Source organism: Penicillium samsonianum (genome assembly GCF_028829775.1).
Source record: "Penicillium samsonianum strain IBT 33392 chromosome Unknown utg000007l_segment0_segment0, whole genome shotgun sequence".
Classification (NCBI taxonomy): Eukaryota; Fungi; Ascomycota; class Eurotiomycetes; order Eurotiales; family Aspergillaceae; genus Penicillium; species Penicillium samsonianum.
Genome location: NW_026643265.1, coordinates 3719476 through 3742716, shown reverse-complemented (window position 1 = coordinate 3742716; position 23241 = coordinate 3719476). Strand labels below are relative to the sequence as shown.

The following is a 23241-nucleotide window of genomic DNA, read 5'->3' as shown; positions in this document are numbered from 1 at the left end:
AGACTAGGGTACTCATGTGTTATTTTCAGTAAATATTTGATAAGATGCACTCTATGTTCAGTCAACTTAACACCGCTGGAATGGATGCACGCGCTTTTCTATGGTATGAAGTGAATCTCTCGTCATTTCTTTCTTCAAGACACTTCGCATTTGATCAGAATTAGCGATCATGCGGTCATGAATCTGCCAACAAGTCCACTCCAACTCCCCGCAGAGCACCTACAGCCCACTCGGGGAAGTTTGATTTATCGCCTCTATAGATATCGGAGAAGAACTTGCGAAGGAAAGCCGGGTATTGGTCATCAATGATGGCCTGTCGGATTTTGCCCATCATGGTCAACATGTAATGGACATTATGGATAGTCAAACTGTAGAAGTATTAGAACCGAAAGAAGATATTGCGGCCAGTCCACACTTACAGATGAGCGCCGACGGTCTCTTTGGCTGTGATGTGATGCATGTATGCTCGCGTGAGCCCAAGGCCACCTTGGTTAGTTGGACGACAGCAAGTGCAGGTACAGCCCTCCTCAACTGGACCATAGTCATCAGCGAACGATTTATGGCTTAGTTTCAGGGTCCCAGAGGAGACGATAGCATCGCCGAAGCGCTAGTTGATGTCAGTGCAAGAACCAAACCGGAGGGTTCGTTGAGTCTTACCGCTGTCCGTGTCGGCCAAACACAGTCAAACATATCTGCACCGAGAGCCACTGCTACAACAATATCCTCGGGGTATCCCTGGTTTTTGTGATTAGCCAAGGCAGAAGAACCGATCCAGTAAGACATACCACGCCCATGACGTATCTGGGTTTATGTTCCGGGAGAATATCAGTGCATGTATCCACTCTTTGGTTGGTCAGTTCATTCGTCTTTCTTTTTGGTGAAAGTAGAGGCACATACACTTTGCAGAACTCCTCCTTCGCCTCACCACCAGATAGACCTCCAATGGCGATTCCTGGAGTATCTCGCGCTACCATCTCTTCACAGCACTGCTTTCGCAATTCGAGATCCAGACCACCCTGGATGATACAAAAGAGGTTTTGTCGCTCGGGATATTTATGCTCCTCAATGCACCGATCTAGCCATCGCACAGAGCGGTCTGTAGCCTCCTTGATGCGAGCATGATCTGGCGAAGTGGTCGCAATCACATCGTCTAATTGCATGATAATATCAGATCCGATAGAATTTTGGAGAGAAATGGAGTGTTCGGGAGTCAGTAACCTGGTAAAAAGTCAGCATTTCGGATGTTCAGCTACACGGTTTACAGCGAAGCCACCTACATTGGCGAGCCATCGTGCGGGCTAAGGAATCGCACTCCTTCCTCTGTAACAGTCGCCAACTGCAGAAGCGACACCATCTGGAAACTGAGTAACAGCATACCCGGTTAGTAACATACTATAAATGTGTGAGGGGAGGGTAGTATATCTCACCCCCCACTATCGGTCAAGAGATTCCGATCCCAGCCTTGTAACTTATGCGCTCCGCCCACTGCATCCAGTACCGCCTGACCGGGCTTCAGACCTAAGTGATATGTATTATTCAAACACAGCATGCATCCCGTCTCTCGCAGCTGGTCGTATGTTAGGCCCTTGAGAGATGCCTGTGTCGCGACGGGCATGAAGATCGGCAGAGGCACTGAACCATGGGGCAGGTGAAGGGTACTCGCGCGGGCCTTAGTTGTCTATTTGCACCATAACACGCATCAGATATATGGTACGTAGGTTTTAAATGGCGTGCCACAAGGACGTACCGAGCATTTGGCGTGACGATCAAAGGTTAATGCGGAGGGCATCGATTTGCGGGTGGGAGCGGTGGTAGTCGACATAGTTGCGATTGATATGGATAGAGTCGAATATGATATTTTAGCGAGGCGCTTGGCTAGCACACGGTGGCATAGCATGGGGGAGGGGTGGTTTAAGTGTTTGCGATGCGATCAGGAACACTTTTATCTGATAAGCTGTTTGTCTGGTTTGCATCATGAGGCTCAGTTTTGCTTTTATACAACACGCGCTCTACGCAAATATATAATTTGGATATTTTTGAACTTGTTGGTATGAGAAGCCCTTCGATGCTCTATGATCTCGACGTTGGAGATATTTTCATTTCGCCTTAGTTGAGTCTCTCAATATTGCCAGCGAATCATGTTGCTCTCCGACAAAATTAACCCATAGCCTGCAGAATACTTACAAAAAGATTATTCAATACTTGAAATGTTAACGATAGCCTTGCTTGTCGCTATCAATGCTCCTTGTCTTAACTATTTTTGACGTCGATCCCAGACGTCCTTGAGATCTTGATGTGGAGATCCGGGGAAGCCCCCATTCAGGGGAAACAAGAGACGGTAATCAATTTCCCCCTAGATGTGTATGAAGCGTCGTTTTAAACCCGGAAAATCAACTCTTCAAACTCCAGGTGTAGTCCCGAAATCGGATACCACCAATACCCCAATGCCGGTGAGGCATCGGAGGAATGCCGAGTCCCTCTAGTGCGGGGGACAAAATCCCGGGGAAGCTAACTCACACAGGGGGGAAAAGAAAGCGAAAAAAAGACTGTCTTTTCTAATTTTCTTGTTCCTGACACAACTCTTGTGTGCTTGCTTGGCAAAGTCTTGTAAATATGGCAACCGAAAAATACATGCCAGATGTTGAACAAGCTTCAGAGGTATCTTTTTCCCTTCCCCCTTGTGATAGAACCTACTGGTGTTGTGGTGAGCCTAAAAGGACTGACAGTAGTGCAGATTGCCAGCCCCGATGTTGTCGACGATGCTCTCAAAGCACGCGAAAAGGCCTTGGTCTGGAAACAAGATCTACGTATCGTTCCCTTGTGCGCTGCAATTTACTTGCTTTGCTATCTCGATCGCTCTAACATCGGTATGTCTCCGGCCCCCCATGTTGGATGGACTTGAAGCTAAATATCTAGGCAATGCCAAAATTTTGAATTCGAATACTCACAATGATCTTCTCTCGGAGACTCATATGACGTCGTATCAGTACACGTGAGTCGCACTCATTGATTAACCACGACAATCCAAAGCGCTGACATACAAAAGAATTGCACTCATGGTATTTCTGATCGCCTATGCACTGTTCGAAGTCCCATCAAACTACTTCTTGAAGAAGCTCCGCCCAAGTGTGCGTCTAAACCAATCCAAACACATTATCTATTCCCAATTATTACAATTCCACTAACAAACACCAGCGCTGGATCGCCTTCCTCATGCTCTCGTGGGGCGCAACAACAATGGGTCTCGGCGGCGTCCACAACTACGCCCAAGTCACAGGACTCCGATTCCTCCTCGGCGTGATGGAGGCTGGCCTCTTCCCTGGCTTCGTATATTACCTTACATTCTGGTACCGCAACTCCGAGCGATCGATCCGCGTAGCCCTGATTCTCGCTTCGGCAACACTAGCTGGAGCATTTGGTGGTGCTATCGCCTTTGGTGTGGGCCATATGAATGGCGCTCATGGCCTTTCTGCTTGGAGGTGGCTGTTTATCATTGAGGGTGCTCCATCGTGCGCGTCTGCCGTTTTGGTCTGGTTCGTGTTGCCGGATTACCCAGAGACTGCTAATTGGCTTACTGCCGAGGAGAAGGAGCTTGCTGCGCAGAGGTTGATTTTGGAAGGATCTAAGGGTTCTGCCCATGCTATGTCTTGGGAGGATGCTAAGGCTACGCTGACGGATTGGAGATTGTATGCTCATTATGCGGTATGTTTTCTGTGCCTTTTTCTCTTGCCAATTTCTGGAAGATTAATGAGATAAAAGGTATACTTCGGCATCTCAACGCCATTTTCGAGTCTTTCTCTTTTTACGCCTGCCATCACCGCTGGCCTGGGATACTCTAATCTCCGTGCTCAGCTGATGACCGTGCCTCCGTACGCGGTAGCCTATGTCGTGACTATAGCCGTGGCCTGGTCTGCAGACTACTTCAACAGGTAAATTGTCTTTTATCTTGAAGTATACCAAGTCACTAACCTGATATCATTCATTTACAGCCGTGGTCTCCATTCAGCCATATTCTCTTTCATCGGGGCAATTGGCTTCCTCGCCTCCGCAGTTCTCCCCGCCAGTGCATATCTAGTAAGTCATCCAATCATCCCAAGCGCGCACCAAGTTAATGAGCGTCATCAATTAACTCAAAACCCCAGAGCCGCTACGGATGCCTCATAGTGGCGGCCAGTGGCGCCTTCGCCTGCATCCCACCTCTACTAGGCTGGCTATCCTCCAATATCAGCTCAACAGCCGGTGCGGGACTCGCAATTGCACTCAACGTATCGTTCGGTGCCCCAGGCCAGATCGTCGGCGTCTGGATCTATAAAAGCGACGAAGCCAAGATCGGATATCCAACCGGCCATTGGACAAATGCAGCATTGCTTTTCTTTGTGACAGCCGGCTGTATTTTATTGAGGCTCTACTATGGGTGGCGCAATCGCCGTGGAGACGGGGCAAGAGATGGAAAGAGTTTCGCGTATTAGATTGGTAGGGCTGGAAGATTGTGGTGAAAATCGATAGGATTCGGTTTACGAGCTGCCGGGTGTACATGTCGTATATGTTTGGAACTGCATGCATCTGAGTCATAAAATAGATGGATATCTGAAGTAATTAATTTTAATGACAAATTATGAATTCTCGATAATTTGTATAGAGTACAAACAGCAAATGGATAACTTCGGCTCCACTATCTACATAATGCACGGAGTGAAGTACAAGGTTAAGATCTGTATTGTACATGTCGGCTGAGTCTCTAACTAATGCCCCCTTGCCTAGATTTTCAAATTAAAATCATAGTCCAGATCCGCATGAACCCTATATATAATGCAGTAAATAATAGTCGCAGCTATTCAATCAATAAAAATGGCCCATCCCAACCATCTGGATCTAGCAACACCCGCCGCCACCATCTCCTCCTCCACCACCTCCACCATCTCCACCTCCGCCATCTCCACCTCCAGCAATAGTAGCAGCGTTTCGACGTGCGCGACGCTGCTTTTTATTTTTAGATGCTTTGTAGTCCTTGTTGTATGTGTACTGGCTGTAGGCGTCATGGCCGTAGTAAGCGCGCCGCGGGGGTGGAGAGTCATATGCCTCTCTGCGCGATAAGCCAAAACACATATTCGTGTTGAAGGGGCCTGTTTGAAATGGGGCAGATAGCAGTTTGATGCTTTGGATTTCTCGTATATTTTAGAAAGTGCTTGGTTTGAGGTAGATTTGTCGTTGGGTTGGCTACGGCGAGGGAATAATTAATTATATAGTGTTCCAACACCAAATCTTTGGTTTCTGCCTGGCATTGAAAAGCTTTAGCGTCTTAAGTAACTTGATTTTTACCTGCTCTCTCGTATAAGTCGATCGACATAGCCACCGCCCGAGAAGGGCTGAGTACTTCGTACAAATATGGCGAATCGACCATATAAAGCAAGAGTCTTGGCTATCACTCTTCAGAGGGTTTGTATAATGTACAATCCTAGGTGGCAATACACTGAACATAATGTTAGCCCTAATTAATTGGAAGATCTATCTTTAGATGATTTTCTAGCACCTCGAGTTCATCCGAGGCCTACAATGAGTTGGTCAAAATAGACAATAAGATATTATTTATTAGAGTTCAGCGTTCCATGGTTCAGTCCAAAGTAACTGACCAACATCCAACGTCGAGTCTACAACGTACTTTTGTAGAAATATATCCTTCTCAACGCCAGGTGGCTAAAACTAATAATCTGTTTTTAATACAACGTATTTGATTCATTTACATCGTCGGTCATTTGGAATGCTGCCCAACTCGACCGCTGTGCATCGGGAATTAATGTTTGGCTTGACACATGGCCAACGCTGTGCTACCCGCAGATGTGTAAGTTCGGGCGGGAGGCCAATGCGGGAAGAACCCGCGATGATCAACAGTACCTCAAACGAGGGTAAACATGTACAACACCATTTTCTAGAAAGGGGTGAGTCTGTTCCAGCCGGTGGTGGTCATGGACCATGGATCCGTCAGTATACCCGTCATTAGTTAAAAAACAAGGGAAAGAGAGAATTCACCCATAAAAGTCCTGTCGATAGATATTCTGTAATCGTGTAATAAGAAACAAAAGAGAACAATCTGATAGAAACCAAACCCCGACCATTACAGTCCCAAGTCCAATACCATCCATATATGATACCAACGTAATAGATAACCTGGTCCGGTTCCATGTCCGAACTTCCAAAACCAAAGACAAACTAACAAGAGACAACAGATATCAAAGAAACTCCCTCTGTCAGGCGCAGACACCCGTTCTGAACCAGGAAAGACAAAATAAAGCAAAACGTATCGAATAATCAGGTGGATCGTAAAACAAAATCCAAATCCAAATTCTAGACAAGTAGATGGCCGGAAAATGAAAAATTCTGTCCCGTCTTAATCCTGTAACTCCTCCTTGTGACCTTTTGTTCCAAATTGCTTCCATCGCCACATTTGCGATGTCGCATCGGGCTTGAGATTAGGACAAGTCGCCTTGCATCCGCGGTGGCACAGACACACGCATTCGTCCGTAGCTCCAGGGGGGACGAAGCAGCAGGGGGTAGCATCTATTACAAATGCCACCTTGCACTTATCGACAATGCCGCAAATATAATTGCCATCTGAACCGCGTAGCAGGGAGTAGCCATTGGGAATTGTCCCAGATATGACATCAAACCCGCTCGAGCATGACAAGTCATATGTTCTCGAAGGGACAAGCAGCAGTCACTTGAGACAATACATGAGACCCGAGCCCCTCGCCTCATCAAGTGGTAGTAAGCATCTGGCCCGATTTGCAGTCGGGTTTGCCCTTAGGCAGACAGCGCAGCAAGAGCAGAGACAAATCAAATGCAAAAGGCGACCCGTACGAACCCAAATTGGGAGAGATAGAAACAATAATTGGACACCAAAAAAAACGTATGTGGGATCTTCTCCAAAGACATACGTATATGCACTCCCAGAAGACACGTATGTGGGGGGCGCGCTGAAAAGAGCCAAAAGGGAGTCTGATTCACGATGCATCACACGAGGCCTGACAACATCCAGACACAGTATCATGTACCTGGGCGGTCCGTATCCCGGGTGTGGTGTGTCACGACCGGTGCTGATGTTTCACGAAGGCGAAACAAGGTAGTGACCTGCATTTGGAAGTGGTCATCCGGGGCAGGGATGGTGCATGGTGCATGGTGCATGGTGCATTTTTCTTTTTTTAAATTATTTGTCCATCTTTCTGGTGCCAAAAATCATCCCACCAGAGCCCATGACATGGAATCCGCATTGTAGTGAGCCATTGTGGGCAGGACTTGCAGAAACCGGCAAGATGTGGTTGTCGAGAAGGGATAGTGCATGCATCAGCGAGACTCGGGGAGAAAAAGGTGTCGACACGAGAAAGAGGTGGGAGGGGAGTGCGGTGAAGGGGATATGTTTTTTTTTTCCTGCAGTCAAAAACGCAAGTGAGAGAGCAACGCGACAACAAAGGTATGGGGTTTTTGTATCGGGTAGGACTTGTGGATCCCCGAGGGCCTTTCACAACAGGTGGAAAACAAACCAGAACAAGCATCCACCACACCAAGAAATGAAAAACAACAGAGTTCAGGATCAACGTCAGAATCAAGAACCAAAAAATTTGATAAAAACACAAGAAGTGAAGAGAATGCCACCCAAGACTACTAGGAAATATTTGAAATAAAGAAGATGATCAGAACCCGCCAGCTCCGCGACCATAGCCGGCCGACGTTGCCTGCGGGAACAGCTGACCCTGATAGACAGTAGCAGCCCGGGGCTGCTGGTTCAGGGTCTTGAGGGCAACCTCGGCGGCGTCCTCTTTGGCATTGTTGATAAACTGACCGTCATACCAGTAACGAGCGGCGATATTCTGGCCTTGGCCCTGGACGGTGACGGTGACGGTACTGGACCAAGCAGTACGACCTCCTGCAATTCCGAGATAAAAGTGATTAGCTTTCTGCTGCCAAAAGCTCGGAAACTAAAAGTCGGTGTACAAGTGAAGGGGGGGGGTTTTTCTCTGTCATTTTCTGCAAGACTCCACTCCTTTCTGCAATGCCCACACACGAGACACATAGCGGTGGATAAAGGCACGCCGTGTGCATGTGTATTGGACCAGGGAATGAGAGGGAAATAAATAATCTTGTTCTGCAGCATGGGAAGACGGTGGATGGAGACTGAGGGGGAGGAGGAGGAGGAGGATTGGAAATCGGGTAAGTACCTCGCCGATCGGAGACAATGTTGAAGACGGGAAGAGACAGCTTGTTGCCTTTGCAATAATCTGGAGATGGTTAGTCGAATATCCTTGTCATCTGGGAGAGAATCTAGGACCGCTGAGGCTTGACCACGCATTCCAATGGCTTACCCTCGAGCTGGACCTGCCAGCTGGGCCTACTGCCAACACTATTCCCTTGGGGGCTGGTAGTGTACGACATTGTTGCTTCGTAGAGAAATGGAATAGCGGGGGAGCTGTCAAGCTTTGCAATTGAGGTGGTATGAAGTGGGATTGAAGGTGGGGAGGATATGAGTCCACGATAGTGTCTGTTAATAACCCAATTGAAGATGAAGATCAAAAGTTAAAAAAGAAGGCAAACTTCGAGGGGAAACCACAAGAAGATATAAAAGAAAGAACAGAACCAGATGAGCTCAATTGGACCCGGTTGGAATCTCTAGAGATCTTCTTAAATGTATTTTTCAATGACCTTAAAACGAGGACAACATGGGGAGCGGGGAGTCATATAAACAGTGGGCCATATCTTCAAGGCCAGGAAAGAAAACCCCGTGGTTTTTTTCTCTGTTTTTTTATTTTATTTTAGTATTTCTTTTTTTCCTCTACATTTTTTAAAAATATTTTATTTTCCCCCCTAGGAACAAACAGGAGCCTAACTGTCAAACCTAACATAGGAGGGGGCTTATGCATGTCGATGTGGACATGGCACAGCGTCAGCCAAATCCCCCCTCCCTTATCCACCAGTCAAGGAACGTAGGCGAAGAGTATGCGGATCATTTTGAGGCTGCAACCTGGAACGGCCCGGCGCACGCCGACTAAGCAAAAAACAGCCCTTGAAGAAACGCTAGACAGCACGTAAGGGCTATGGAAGGAAGAGGGGCAAACCGGATGTTCCCAAGTTAGTTCCCGCTCTATGATAGATAGGGAGATATTGGCTAATGCTCCTAGGATCCAGAATAAATGACACCTTTTTCGGAAGAAGGTTGGACGCGGATTGGATGGAAAAAGTGAACAACTCAGAGAACCCCACGTTGGTTTTTTTTTCCTTTTGGATTTGCATGCGATTTTCATTCTGGATTTTTCATTTTTTTTCTTTCTTTTTTACTCTCTCGCCTCACTTGAGCACAAGTACCTTAGGGCAAGGAAAAAGAAACCAAAAACATTATAATCTCCCGAGATTAGTTTGCGCATGGACTTGAACCGTATCGGCGGAACGGCGGGCTTCTGGAACAACCATGAGGGACTGCATGAGGGGTAGAGAGAGCTGTGGGTGACTCTGCCCAAAAAGCGGAGCCCGTGGCCACAGCGTCAGTGTCATAGCTTTGATTGTTTAATTGTTTTTCGGGTCTTAGAGGATGTGGAAGATGCCCGAAATGTAGATTCAACCCCCAAGTTGGGCCGCATTGGAAAGCGTTGCCAGCTCATCATGATGGATGATATCATGATTACTTCGGAGAAGTCGACCTTCACACATTGTTGACTGGGAAGGAGGTGCTGGGCACCCCTAAAGCCACAGACCGGGCCGCCCTGCATGAACAGTTGCTGTCGGGCCCAGGATCAACATGAAGAGAGGTAAAAAGGACAAAGCGATGGAATGAGGCGAGATGGGAGGCATTTCCGTCGGAGAAACGTCAGAAAGGCTTCAAGAGGCCGTGTGTTGCAGAGATCTCGAACAAAGATACGGCCAAGAACCCCCTGGTTCATTTTCATGTTGTCGGCTAGTCCCGTCAGGTTAACCGCCTGATGTGCAGAGACCCCCATACAAGGAAATTCATCGACAGTTCATTTGTTATTGTTCAGAGACAACTTGAATATCCTAGTTGGAGCGAATGGGTGTTCGCTTTGGCAGAGAAGTGTTGGGCATTCATGCAGAGTCGACAATATCCTCAACCATGGTTCTCAGTAATGCGGCTAACATCGAGTATGCACGAAACACGTAGAGAAACAGCCGATGGTCGACAGGGGACTAGGCCAGCACATTATAACATTATGGGGCGTCTAAAATATTGGAAAAAGAAAATGAATGAGGGGCTTGCCCCGCACCCAATCTTGATCTGTTGAAGTACATCTATACATGTATGCTGCGCAGTAGACTACATAAGTACCACGTACAAAGTTGGTACCTACAGTAGTAGATGTAGTAGACCAGTATACTAGCATACTAAGAATACATACTGGGTATCATATTGGCTATTTCTTGAATTTCCATAAGGCAGCAAGGCCAGGGGTGTTCTTTGGGCTGTTACTCGCGCTAAAAACCAAAAGATTCATCCAGAACCAATCGATCATGAGCCCCAAACAATAGTACTGACATTTCTTCATATGGTACGCTAGTCTATTCATTTTTCACCCTGCATTCTGAGGAAAGTCATAGATGAGTGTGTAGGGTGTACATGCATTTTTGGTCAAAGATCAATAGGTCAAGAGAGAACGACGCATCTAGCTCGAGTCTCGAACCATGGTTCGTACAGTAAGACTAGCTCTAGCTCAAAAATAGAACCATGGTTCAGCATTGGGCGGTCAGACCCGTGGACTCTACGTGGTATGCAACGCCAGCATAGCAATAAACCTTTGGAAAGGATGTGAGATGAAATTGTAAGCTATCATGCTCGGCTCCAATTCATCAAAATGGAAAACGCCCAAATCTGCAAGCCTGCTTGGTTCCCTGTCAGATCCGTATTAGAGGATCGCCCGGAATTAGGCTGCTCGAGTCCCCGGGGTCCCGTTAAACCCAGATGACTCGTGTCGATGAACAACAAAGATGAGGCAAAAAGGATGAAGGATGAAAAGGCAAAAAAATTAAAAAAAATTGGAGGCATGGCAGGAATCATCCACAAGAAGAAGAAGAAGCTAAACCAGAACAATAACAAAACATTCATATCCCGCGTCATTCACATCATTAATTCATTAAAGGCAGCGTCAAGCCCCTGTGCGCCATAAATATCGCGACTAATGCAGGACCAACTCATCCATCTAGTTGATCTCATCATAAACCATCATTGTCTGGTCTTGGAGCCGAGGGCAACTGTGTCGCTTAGGCGGATCCTCTCCGCTGCAATACTTGGCCGATCAGGCGCCGAGGGCCCATGCGCTCTAGGCTCTTTACTAGCGAGTGCTGAGCGGGCAGGATCCAAGACGGACGCCGCTCATGATGCCAGCGACGACGAATGCAGTCGTCAACTAGCGCAACTATCCCTGTTGCGACAATCACACTGAAAAAAAAAGCGAACCGATTCATCAGCCTCATGCCTCATCATCACTTTGTGCAGGAGTAGTATTGTGCATTGCACATGGTGCATGCGTTGGTGCATTGTACACGAACCACGCACCCCCTTATACGAACCACAGAAAAAGAAAAGAGAGACAAAAAGAGGGGAAAGACACAACAAAACAAAAAGCAAATAGGGTCAAGGCCAGAGCCAGAGCCAGAGCTAGCACCAGAAAGCAAAACTAGCCAGGTGGTTGAGGGGTAGGGCAGGGATTCAGGATAACTTACTCGGCAACATCAGGCATCGTTTTGTAAACTTCAGGGTCACTGATCCACAATGAAGAAGGCGGCACCCAACCACCCTTACTCTCCTCCTCAACAACCTCCAGCGGCGCCAGCGTATCCGGCACCAAATGAGCAATAGTCTTAGAAGTGCGCGTGTCAACCAAGAAATAAGACACTTCATGCAGATCACCCTCTTTGCGGACCTCCCTCCGCCACTGGTACTTCGTGGACCAATACTCAAACTCATATTTCTTAGTCGAGCCAGGGCCTTTGCGGCGCAGCTCGACATGCGCATAATTCGAGAATTCGAGCAAAATCGACTCACCCAGTATCGGCAAAGCGCCCTGTCCTTCCTTCTCCAACTCATCCTTCTCAGTTGTTCTCTTATCTACCTCTTCTCCTGCAACATGTCCATGTCCACTGTCAGCCCCAAGCCCTGAATCTTGCCTCTTAAGCTCCCCGTTCGGCGGGCAATGACCACCGGCTGAACCAGGCCTAAGCCCAGCAAAAACATTACTCCACGAGGAGCGCAGCACAGGCCTTCGCTCATGAGCAGGTACGACCTCTCGCCTTGCAGAATGGCACACCTCGCGCCCCGAGTCCCGGCAGTACCGCCGGAGCGAGAACTTCCGCGAGAAGAGGTCGTACATGCGCAGGTGGAAGAGAATGACGTCGCGCTGCGAGCCGTCACGGAGGTGGACGGACGTATCGACGCGCAAGTTCATGTTTCCGTCGATGGTTGCATCGTCGTGACGGATGAGCAGTCGCCGCGAGGAGGGGAATAGTGGCGCAAAGGAGGAAGGTGTTGAGGGGATTGCGTCTAGTGGGTAGAATTCTTGCCGTTCATTTACGCAGTAGCGGCCTTCGTGGGGGCTTGTGGGCTCGATTGGTTCGGGCTCTGGGTCGAACTCGGCTGTGGAGTATGTTGTTGAGGCGTATGTTGAGGTTGAGGCGTGAGGATGTGGGTCGCGGCACTCGTACTTAACTTCGGCTTTGGATTCGGATCTGTAGGTGTGTTTTTGGTTGGCTGGATTGGTGACCCAGTCGCTTTTGTGTGGTTTGGGGGCTATTCGTTCGCTGTGGATTGTTGCTGCCGTGCTTTTTGACGATGAGCTGTCTGTTGAGCTGTAGCTGCCGGCTTGGCAGGATTTATAGGAGCCCATGGTGGTTGTGAGGTTGTTTGAGTTATAGGTGTGTATATGTATGTGTTCCACTGATCTACAGTGAAATAGGCGAAGAAGGGTAGAAGAAGTGGATAAAAGCCAGAAGTAACATCAAGATCAGCCGTAAGTAAGCCGCAGGTGGTGTGGTTGACCAAATAAGGTATATCAGAGCAAAAGCGATCACACCCGGCGTTTGGGCCTGTAGATAGTCCGGTTGATTCCGCGAGCCAAGGAGGGGTCAGATTCTCATAACATGGGGCACCGAGGAATAATAACAGTGACAAGGGACATTAGAGTGATATCTCCAGGGTTATTATCAGGGTTATTACAAGTGAAAGCGAGAAAGAGGATCATATGATTGAGAGAGCGAAAAGAGGGAAAAGGGCAGGGGTGGGGGATTTCCTGTTTGAGAAGAAAAAAATATATAGAATAAAATATCGGGGGAGGAATTGGGGAGAATGTGAAAGAGAGGGGAAAAAGCAAATAGAAAAGGAGTTTGAACATAAGAAGTCAAAAATCAAGTCAGTGAGAATGTGGAAAACTGGACTGTCACAATGTGGGAAGTATTTAGAACATTTTGGGGGGGGGAGGGATGGAGAGAATGTTCAACTCGTCATTTTTGGGTACCCGACTCTTTGTTCTACACACAATCAACAGATTTACGAGAGCCACACTGCCGCACCTAATTATCACAGACCGTACCACAAATGGAAATACAAGAAAAAGAAAAAGAGAAAGAGAAAAAATGAAACAGAAAATCAGCCACACATCCTGGGCTATGAGGGACTCTACCTATAAGGGGTGATAGAAGTCCTCTCTTGCGCATTATGTGCTGTGTGGTGGTCCCTGTGTCTCGTCTTCATTCGTGGCTTCGCCCTTCCTTTTGCTTTTTGTTTCCCGACAGAGAACCAGTGAGATTGCGGGGGCCTGCATCGAATTGGTCTGGACACGAGATTCCCTGAACTCCGTACTCCGTACCTAGAGAGATAGGTACTTAGATGGTTGCTTTTTGTTATGTCAGGGCTCGGGCCCTCTAGGGTCCAAGCACTTAGGAATTCTTATACGCTATACATTATACGGAGTAGGGAGTAATATGTACAGAACATCAAGTTTCGAAGAGGCATCCCTTTATACATGTGCATATCTCAGGCGTCATGAGAACCTTGGAAACCGTGGGCCCCACGGTCCGTTCCGATCCATTGTTGTGTGGTGGAGACGTAATAGCCGACTTATACATGTATCTATGGATACTTGATAGGACTACGTATATATTATTGTACGTAAGATTATATATAACTGTACTAGTATTCTACTAGTATCATGCCATATTGAAGAAGGTTCCGACCTGTTCCTAGGCAGTTCGCCCTGGACCACCAATTAAAGAGGCGACGCCAAAATTCTTCCGATCGTACGATCTATCTAATTTTCTTAACGGTCATGTCTTAGGCCCTGGCATGACGACATAGGATCGGCTAGTCTTAGCGCACAGACTTAGACCTATCGACAATCGCGAGAACGAAGGGGGTTCTACGATTTTCGAAGTCTTCACTCCGATCTGATTGAACAAACACCAACACGATGAACTCATAGTCCTCACTAACCATAGTTCGATCGACAATTGATCAACACTGCATCAGTGCTACGAGAAAATATCCCTTGGCCTGGATTACGACCGAGAAAATATGTCCAATAAAATCTATATATGACCACCCGTAGCCGAGAGACCGCGTCCGGGTTCATGTTGAGATGATTACGATATCCGTGAACGTGACCCCGGACGGCAACCGAAACATATGTCCAATCTGGAAGACAGAAGCGAAGAAACAAGAATGCAGCAGTCTACACCTGCGCATAGAGAGGCCGAGGAAGCTCCTCACCGGGCTTGATCAAGGTCTCTGAATGACAAGCTGGGTGGGAAACGAGCCCAGTACGGCTTCCTTGGACCGGGGGTCGGAAGCCCACATAGGCTTCTCGTCGGTCTTCTACTGTGACAGACCAAGTGTGCAATCCATAGTAGGATGCGATGGAGTGGACCAACCAGCGACTGAGAAGTGTCAGCGGACTGGATAATTTCGCTATCATGGCGGGAGAAAAGGCTTTAAAACATACCCGAATCCAGCGGCACGATCATCAGACAGAGTCTCAAGCACCATCTTCTCACCATCCCGCTCGCTGTGGGAGCTGATCTCCTCTCTAAGCAGGCGGAGTCTCTCCTTCCGCTCGGGAGAGTCGTGCATCTGCCCATTACGACCGACAAAGACGATCTCATCTTCCGAGTCACTAGCCGAGTTCTCGGGAGCATCCCGCAACCCCTCTTTCTCAAGCAGAACCTCCCTCTCATTCCATTTCTGAATAAACGTACGGATTTCATCTTCCAGATCTCGGAGCATGCCATGCGCAGCACGCGCGTGCTTCAGCTTAGACCTCAGTTCCTTCGGAATGTGACGCTTCTCATTAGCTCTCTCGGCAGCCTTCACAGCCGACTGGTGATCCGCCACATGGGAATAGTGAACGTCCCACAGGGGCGCAAGATAATAAGGCATCGGGTCATGCCGAGGATAGGTAGGTTGGACATCCCAGTCCTTTGAAGACGGCGGTTCCGCCCAGGGGTTGTGCAACAGACGATCTTGGTGCCTGGTCAGCATTTGCCTGCCAAACCTGCGCCAAAGGCAAAAAGGTACAAGTCGGCATTCACCGCGATCTATCTAGTGCATATACAACGTACCGTTCTCCCAGCGCTGTCTCCGACGGCTGCCATCTTTGCCTTTGAGCAGAGCCTCCCGAGTCTTGAGGCCATCCCGGCGCAGAGGCTCCCGACGTCGGAAGCTGACTGTTGGGGGGCGGGACTCGACCTTGACTCGTTGGGATGGGATCGTTTCGTCGTCAAGAGGTATCGACAGCGAAACGGTGGCTCCGCGCATACCCGAGCGCGTCGGGGTCGGTGTGGATGGTGTCCTCACTGCAGGGGCTGAGTCCGATAGGGTCATGTCCTGCAGGGACGCTGCTGCATGTTGCTCTGTCCATGCGGAGATGGCTAGGGCTTGTTGCGGCGACAGGTGCCCTTGCGAACCTTCTGGGCGCAGGCGTGGATGGATAGCCATAATGTATTCAATGCGGTCTAATGAAGGCAACAGTTCTAGGGACGAAGAGGGATAAGGATGGGATAGGAATGGGCAAGATAAGGACCTGGGAGGGATGATACGCAAGGTTGTCTGCACGGGACAACTCGCTGGACGCTGATTGGTGGGAGGTGGGTACCTGATAGCCCTAGCCCTATTTTCCTATTTTGGGATAATATTGGGAATTGGCCCTCGGGGCCAGAGTGTGGAGATATCGAGGCTGTACTTCGTATAATGTACACTAGCTCAAGGCTGTATAAGGAGTAGCTAGGCAGTCAATCCTTATATTCTTCACCAGCTCTATACGAGCCTTATCTCCGCAGGGCTGTGAGTCATGGCGCAGTCATAGTGGAGTTTTCTTTTCCTCCATTCTCCACCTTCAATCCCCAGACTCGCCGAGTCATGTCTATGCCTTTGGTGCTTTGAGGTGCTGATGCCTTTTGAATTTGAGTATCTCGAACATGATCTTGCGAGCCGATATATTCCATGTCAGAGATTTCAACGCTAAACCGGATATACCGGAAGTCCGTTCTAAGAATAATATGATACAGAGCCTCGGTATTTTAGCGCGCGGGGTCCAAAAATGGCTTGGCGCAGGGCGCGTGCCCAATACCTCCTCAGAGCTTTTAAAAGAAACCTTACTCCCTCTCTAGACCCTTATTCTTCTTATCCTTATTTTTCATCATGAAGTTCCTCACTCTTGCGCTGAGCGCAACGGCAACTGCCATGGTCATAGTCAACCCAGAGCAACAACCTCTTGCACCCTCAATTGTTCAAACCTCTCAGTCCAAGTCTCTAATCGAACTGGCCCCATACCGAACTCGATGGGTAACCGAAGAAGAAAAATGGTCGCTCAAGCTGGTAAGCCAAGTTCTGACTCGAAATCTAATCATGACATACTAACGCGCCCCACCAGGACGGAGTGAACTTCATCGATGTCACCGATGAATACCAATCAGGCTCCTACGGAACCCTCCACACCGCACGGGTCGTCCACTACCCAGAGGCCATGGAGCACTCACACGAGATTCTGCCCTTGACCGAAACCCTCGACAAGAGTAACATGAGAAGCAACCTGGAACACTTCACGTCCTTTTACACGCGCTACTACAAGTCACAAACGGGAATTGAGTCAGCAACCTGGCTATTCGACCAAGTGACTGCTGCAGTGCGCGAGTCTGGCGCCAGCGACCACGGTGCAACCGTCGAGCGCTTCGCCCATCCCTGGGGCCAGTTTAGCATTATCGCCCGCATTCCCGGCCAGACGAACAACACCGTCGTCCTCGGTTCCCATCAGGATAGCATCAACCTGTTCCTGCCATCTATCCTGGCTGCTCCAGGCGCGGATGACGACGGAAGTGGAACAGTTACTATCCTCGAAGCTCTTCGCGCCCTGCTGCGGTCGGAGACTATCGCCCACGGAAAGGCCCGCAACACCATCGAGTTCCACTGGTACTCTGCTGAGGAAGGTGGTTTACTCGGATCGCAGGCTGTTTATGCTAGTTATAAGAAGAACCAGCGGAACGTCAAGGCCATGCTTCAGCAAGACATGACTGGGTATGTTCAGGGTACTCTGGACGCTGGCGAGAAGGAGTCTGTCGGTGTTATTATCGACTACGTCGATCTGGGCCTTACTGCGTTCATTAAGGAGGTTATCACTACCTATTGTGATGTGCCTTACGTCGAGACAAAGTGTGGCTATGCATGCTCAGATCATGCTTCTGCTAGTCGGTACGGATACCCCTCGGCATTTGTCATCGAGTCTAAGTTTGAGAACTCCGATAAGAAGATTCACACTACCGAGGACAAGATCGAGTATTTGAGCTTCGATCATATGTTGCAGCATGCGAAGATGAGCTTGGCTTTTGCTTACGAGCTGGCTTTTGCTCCCTTCTGATTTTGTCTGGCTGGTTTACATGATGGTTCGGCGTTTTTTGGGATATACCTCGGAGCTGGGTTCCCTCGTTAAGAGTACATTGAGGTTCAACCCGATGTTGTTTTTATTTTTTTCAGTCTTAGGGGCTTATACCCTACATATTCTCAATTGAATGATTATGACTTGTTCAACTTTCTATTCTAATAGTCTAGAATCATTATTTTTACCTCGTTAACTCAAGCACAAGAGGGTCGTAGCGGCTCATACTACACTCCAACACGAGCACTCAGGCTATGTGATTAGGGGACATATGGATTCAATGTTGTAGTCGAAATACAGGGTACCCACCAGAACTACAACCCTGGAGGAAACTTAGGTTCTCTTTTTCCTTAGCTGCTTCTTCTTTTCTTGGCCTTACCCTCCTCACAAAGTGGCAAATAGCCCGCGATTCTGATCAATTTTGAGATTGTCTTAGTGGATAACGGCTCTCCATCCGACGTTTCTCCACATCCGGGCAATATACCCGAGTGTTCCCCTCATGAGGGCAGAGCAACACCGGCAATTTTCCCCTCATCAGGATAAAGCACCCAGGATCCTCGCCATATCCCGGGAGATGCGTCCGAGTTATATCGTAGTACAATGATTGTGTACACTATTTAGCAGACACCTCGCTGAATATTTCCCAATTCCATCTCTATTTATCAAGGAAGTATAGCAACAGTGAGTTATTCCCTATAAATTCCAGAGCAAGTCATTCAGAGTCGCTAATACTGGAATTCACCATGGAAAGTGTCCAGCAACATCGTTCCTCTTACCGTCATCAAAGGCGCCGGCCACGAGTTCATCCCCCTCCCTCAGGGCGAGAACGCAACCACTGCCGACTTCCACTCCATCCGCACCAAGACTGAATCCCCTGCACACTTCACTTCGGGGTTCTATAAGATCGAGGCTGGACCTGAAAGACCCGCGAGTTACAATTTTGAGGAAACGAAGTATGTTCTCAATGGTCAGATCGATGTTTTGGTATGTCCCCTCTATATATATTGAGTTGGTTCTTCAAGCTTTTGTTTATATTAACCGGTTTCAAATAGGACGAGGCTACGGGGGTCACCCACCACCTAGTCCAGGGAGATTTTGCCTTTTTCCATGTTGGATCCAAGGTCAAGGTTTGTCATGACCCTCTCGTATCTCGTACGCGATATATTGGCTGAAGTAGTTCTAATTTCTTCCCGGTCTAGTTCTCGACTAAGTCACAAGGGCTTGCCTTCTACGCCGTTACTCGACCCATTCGATCCCCCCCCCCCCTAACCTTAAAGGTCGGGAGGAAGACAAGGCTAAGTTGTAAGGAGTTGGTCTAGATAAAAGCTCTTAAGGACTCATCGAATTTGGGATACAGATCGTGATACTTGTGATCTCAACATTTGATCATATTTTCTTGTCATATATTGTAGAGAGTTAGCAGGAATGCTGGTCTAACAGATATTTACCCACTTTTCATATAGAATACATACCTTTGGAATAAACAAGATTTTATGATTCCATAATTCTCAGATTCCTTTACTTATAGCCTGTGCTAGAATAAGATCTATTAACCCAATGTATTCATGATATTTATATGTAGTATCTCCCAAACAAAGCCCCATGCTTTATATTTAAATCCGGCATGGTAAAGAGAGATTAGTAGGAAAAGAAAGTGATAATCAAGCCATCCATATAATTTTGTGCCTTGTAGATCCAATATAGGGCTAGATACAGATATGACGTAGGGATACAAACTCACCGGTGTTTCGCACGTGATGCCCCTCTATCCCAAAAAATAAACTTAACCGTTTTCATACTCCTCGTTTCCAATTGTCGTTTCTACATCCGGTCAAGCAAATCTCCCTTCTCGAGATCAGTCATCCCAAACCTTCCACACAAACCACCTCTCAAACCGCCCACCATGACCTCCTCAACCCCCTACGCAAAAGAGCTCCATCTCGCCAGCCTAGCCGTACAACGAGCAGCCATCCTAACAAAAGAGCTCCTCTCTGCCGTCGACAAAGGCGCCCTTGACAAGAGCGACTCATCACCCGTAACAATCGCCGACTTTGCCGCCCAAGCCTCAATAATTGCAGCCATCCACAACGTCTTCCCAGACGATGACATCGTCGGCGAAGAAGACGCTACAGCCCTCCGCTCAAACCCAGACCTCCTCGCAAGAACCTGGGACCTAGCAACCAGCATCCACCTCAATGACCCAGAAAGCGAAGCTCTTCTCCACACCCCACGTACCACCTCCGAGCTCCTCGACCTAATCGATCTCGGCGCAAAAGGCACCTGCACCCCCACCAGCAGGACCTGGACTCTAGATCCCGTAGACGGAACGGCAACCTTCATCCGCGGCGAGCAGTACGCAGTCTGCCTCTCGCTTGTCGAAAACGGGGTCCAGAAAATCGGTGTCCTCGGCTGCCCCAACCTCCTGGAGTCGGGACCCGTCGCTGAACAACGTGTCGACCGCGACGGGTTTGGCCAGATGATCTCAGCCGTTGCCGGGCAGGGTGCCACCATCAGACCTATGGGTCCCGGTGCTTTGCTGCCGGCGCGCCCGCTTGAACAAGTCCCGCAGGTTGGGGCTTCCAGTGTGCAGTTCATTGATACGCGTGCGGCGAAGACGCAGGATCTCGAGGCTCATGCCCGTGTGGCGGCAGATCTTGGCTGTCCGTGGCCGAATCCAGTGGATTTGTGGTCGGCGCAGATGCGCTATGTTGCTATTGCCGTGCAGGGAGGGTGTAACGCTTTCGTTAAGGTGCCGCTGAGTCCGGATTATCGCTCGAAGATCTGGGATCATGCGGGTGGCATGCTCATTGTGCAGGAATTGGGTTGTCTTGTTACGGATCTTGAGGGGAGACCGGTTGATTGTTCGCTGGGTCGTACTTTGGCTGGGTGTCATGGTATGGTTGTTGGGCCGGCTTCGGTTCATGGGAGGATTTTGGAGGCTGTAAAGGTAGCGCGCGGGTTGTGATTTTTTCCCTCCTTCTTTTATATATGGTGTGGGGTTTTTTTTTTAGTTGTCTTTTGCATTTTGGTTTTGATACCCTAGATAATCATATCATTGGCATGTTACTATTGATACTAGTACTATGCACATCGTGTGTATACTGTAAACTCTCAATTTCTACCGGCATGAGGCGTGAGCACTGGCCCCTTTCCCCGCGTTATCCAGATTCTCAGTAACATCTTTTGCTACATACATTTAGTACAAACGATGTACTTTGTGCCTTGAGTGTTTCATAAATACTATTTCCAAGGTTATTTTTAGGCTCAAATTGTCTTACGGCGCCAAACTAGGCTCAATTGCGGGTCTCATTTTCCTTGATTCCCATCTTTCAAGGTCCTTCGCTCAGCATAATGACTCGAGATTTGAGTTTTCAGCTTGCCCACTGCTACCTTGTGCATTTCCATATACATCGATTTCAGGTTGATCTTTGTATCGAAAAGGACTGTGCACGATGATCTACGCTTGGCAGAAATTGCGCCAGGTTATAGTTCGTTCTTACTGGAGTAGACTGGGATCTCAGTCCATGTTTCACGAAAAACACAAAAAACACAAGTATTTCGAGTAAAACTGAAAGATTTGAATAAAAATTGACTAGAATATATCATGATTTCACCTTTCGAGAGAATCAGGGACATATATATAGTTGGAAGTAACCTTATAATCCTACATGTAAATATCGGCGATAAGATAAAAAAGCGTTGATGTCATCACCATGGAATTGACCTCATTTGCCATTTCCAGTTCCCTGTTCTTCCTGAAATGGCCTGATTCGATTGGATAGTGGTCTGATGACCTTATGCGGGGAATCCCTTCTTAATCCTTGATTATAAGACCCCCTCTTCTAGACTTTCGGTTCCTTTTTTTTATTATACTCAGCTTCATCAGCCTGGGTATTAAATCCATCATGGCATCATTCAACCCGTTCGCTAGACGCGAAACTCACAGCGCCAACTCGCTGAATACATACCGGGTCCTTGTTACCCTCACCTGGGCTGTGGTCGTGGTGGTCGGCATTTACTACTCCATCCACTCGCCCGACGATATTAAGAAGGGCAAGAAGATCTGGAAGCAGGCTAATAAGCATAATACTCCATTCAGCCAGAACACTACTCTGACTGGCATTTTCTGGTTAGTCCAACTATGTTTATACTGGACATGATTCTGCTTTTGAATATCCACAAACTAACTCCCCATCCAGGATCGTCCTCCTCCTCTCTCAGCTCAGCTATATCTGGCACCTCTTTTCCAAGAACAATGTCCTCGTCACGGCAGCTGCCAATGTAGCTACCCACTTCATCCTGAATAACCTCTTCCTTACCGCTTGGATCCTCCTCTGGACCCGCAACCACTTCTGGGGCGCAGAGGTCATCCTCATCGCCCACTTAATCAACCAGACAGTCACCTACTGGCGCCACCGCGGCCTGCCGGCATTCGTACACCTACCCGCCGTCGCTGGTCCCTATGCCTGGACATTGACGGCGCTGTTCTGGAACGGCGCGGTCGCTGTTCACAGCCATAACCTGCCTGGCCGTATTGTTGCTAATATCTTTATCTGGGTTATTCTCGTGATTGGACTGTTTGATATTGTCCTCTGGGAGGATTATATTCTTGGGTATTGTTTGAGTTGGTTGACGCTGTGTAAGTTCTTCCTTTTATTATCACTTTTCCGAGTCTTTTGCTGATATACATAAACTCTAGCACTCGCCGTCAGACAAATCGCTATCAAGATAATTGCCCTGCAGTGGATCTTTGCCTTTACAGTCTTTGCCGTGTTCTTGGTCGTCTCTCTTTACATCTCCACGACCAAGTACACTGGCCGCGACAGCCTATTCCGTCGCGTTGCCCACCCCGAGTCGGTGGACCGGGAGAGAGAGCCGCTGCTCAACGAGGGGGTGTGAGCTTGTCGTCCTGCCATTGTTACGGACCCACTGCCATGATAAGCCTAACCTAACCAGTCGGTCGTTCGGGCATACTTTTAGGATTGGACTGAGCGAAGGCCCGAGAACTAGAACTAACGAGAATGAAAGTATGGAGCTTGGGGAGATCTGCGAGGCCAGTCTTGTTTTGGCTGAATTATGCACTCTTTTATGATACCACCTGGAATAATGTAGTCTTTGTTCAAGTGGCGCAATGTGAAAATGCATCGACCACCCTCTTGGGACTGGGGATATTGAAGACACGATGTTGAATACTTTGACAATTTGATATTGGCAAAAGGAATAAATTGGAACAGAAAATTACATGTACTATTCTATTTTAATAATTGATTAATTATTCCAAAGTTCCCAAAACTTTCCCCCGGTGCTGACTCGGATCCAAGTCCCGCGTTGC

General features: G+C 48.2%; 10 protein-coding genes across 10 annotated transcripts; 5 read left to right on the top strand and 5 right to left on the bottom strand.

Annotated features, from left to right (window-relative positions):
* Nucleotides 1-77: 77 nt before the first annotated feature.
* On the bottom strand, nt 78-1897 carry N7471_012265 (tRNA-ribosyltransferase family protein; the record flags this gene model as incomplete). The annotated part of the gene is made up of 8 exons (XM_057284984.1): nt 78-368; nt 420-607; nt 658-735; nt 786-843; nt 898-1218; nt 1278-1361; nt 1428-1678; nt 1748-1897. 8 exons carry the CDS (start codon nt 1895-1897, stop codon nt 176-178), a joined length of 1323 nt encoding a protein of 440 aa, XP_057131250.1. The 3' UTR covers nt 78-175.
* Nucleotides 1898-2613: 716 nt separating this feature from the next.
* On the top strand, nt 2614-4469 carry N7471_012264 (uncharacterized protein; the record flags this gene model as incomplete). The annotated part of the gene is made up of 8 exons (XM_057284983.1): nt 2614-2658; nt 2735-2867; nt 2917-2992; nt 3047-3128; nt 3196-3702; nt 3760-3929; nt 3990-4074; nt 4143-4469. 8 exons carry the CDS (start codon nt 2614-2616, stop codon nt 4467-4469), a joined length of 1425 nt encoding a protein of 474 aa, XP_057131249.1.
* Nucleotides 4470-4872: 403 nt separating this feature from the next.
* On the bottom strand, nt 4873-5106 carry N7471_012263 (uncharacterized protein; the record flags this gene model as incomplete). The annotated part of the gene is made up of 1 exon (XM_057284982.1): nt 4873-5106. One exon carries the CDS (start codon nt 5104-5106, stop codon nt 4873-4875), a length of 234 nt encoding a protein of 77 aa, XP_057131248.1.
* Nucleotides 5107-5830: 724 nt separating this feature from the next.
* On the bottom strand, nt 5831-8728 carry N7471_012262 (double-stranded RNA binding motif domain-containing protein). Its single transcript, XM_057284981.1, has 4 exons — nt 8355-8728; nt 8211-8270; nt 6028-7918; nt 5831-5942 (listed from the first exon to the last, which is right to left on the bottom strand). The coding sequence occupies exons 1-3, from the start codon at nt 8422-8424 to the stop codon at nt 7686-7688; spliced, it is 363 nt and encodes a 120-aa protein (XP_057131247.1). The 5' UTR covers nt 8425-8728; the 3' UTR covers nt 5831-5942; nt 6028-7685.
* A 2983-nt stretch (nt 8729-11711) lies between these two features.
* On the bottom strand, nt 11712-12875 carry N7471_012261 (uncharacterized protein; the record flags this gene model as incomplete). The annotated part of the gene is made up of 1 exon (XM_057284980.1): nt 11712-12875. One exon carries the CDS (start codon nt 12873-12875, stop codon nt 11712-11714), a length of 1164 nt encoding a protein of 387 aa, XP_057131246.1.
* Nucleotides 12876-14714: 1839 nt separating this feature from the next.
* Nucleotides 14715-15976, bottom strand: N7471_012260 (uncharacterized protein; the record flags this gene model as incomplete). Its single annotated transcript, XM_057284979.1, has 3 exons — nt 14715-14919; nt 14985-15501; nt 15601-15976. 3 exons carry the CDS (start codon nt 15974-15976, stop codon nt 14715-14717), a joined length of 1098 nt encoding a protein of 365 aa, XP_057131245.1.
* Nucleotides 15977-16678: 702 nt separating this feature from the next.
* lap1 (putative aminopeptidase) lies at nt 16679-17891 on the top strand (the record flags this gene model as incomplete). The annotated part of the gene is made up of 2 exons (XM_057284978.1): nt 16679-16855; nt 16911-17891. The coding sequence occupies 2 exons, from the start codon at nt 16679-16681 to the stop codon at nt 17889-17891; spliced, it is 1158 nt and encodes a 385-aa protein (XP_057131244.1).
* A 618-nt stretch (nt 17892-18509) lies between these two features.
* Nucleotides 18510-19228, top strand: N7471_012258 (Ethanolamine utilization EutQ; the record flags this gene model as incomplete). The annotated part of the gene is made up of 4 exons (XM_057284977.1): nt 18510-18517; nt 18668-18893; nt 18962-19036; nt 19109-19228. 4 exons carry the CDS (start codon nt 18510-18512, stop codon nt 19226-19228), a joined length of 429 nt encoding a protein of 142 aa, XP_057131243.1.
* A 584-nt stretch (nt 19229-19812) lies between these two features.
* Nucleotides 19813-20874, top strand: N7471_012257 (inositol monophosphatase family protein; the record flags this gene model as incomplete). Its single annotated transcript, XM_057284976.1, has 1 exon — nt 19813-20874. The coding sequence occupies one exon, from the start codon at nt 19813-19815 to the stop codon at nt 20872-20874; it is 1062 nt and encodes a 353-aa protein (XP_057131242.1).
* A 940-nt stretch (nt 20875-21814) lies between these two features.
* N7471_012256 (DUF1774 domain-containing protein) lies at nt 21815-22808 on the top strand (the record flags this gene model as incomplete). Its single annotated transcript, XM_057284975.1, has 3 exons — nt 21815-22038; nt 22109-22548; nt 22609-22808. The coding sequence occupies 3 exons, from the start codon at nt 21815-21817 to the stop codon at nt 22806-22808; spliced, it is 864 nt and encodes a 287-aa protein (XP_057131241.1).
* Between the last annotated feature and the right edge of the window lie 433 nt (nt 22809-23241).

Coding starts and splice junctions, on each gene's coding strand:
- N7471_012262 (XM_057284981.1), bottom strand. CDS start 8,424: ATGTCGTACACTACCAGCCCCCAAGGGAATAGTGTTGGCAGTAGGCCC. Junction 8,271..8,354: donor CTGGCAGGTCCAGCTCGAGG/GTAAGCCATTGG, acceptor AACCATCTCCAG/ATTATTGCAAAGGCAACAAG. Junction 7,919..8,210: donor CATTGTCTCCGATCGGCGAG/GTACTTACCCGA, acceptor TCGGAATTGCAG/GAGGTCGTACTGCTTGGTCC.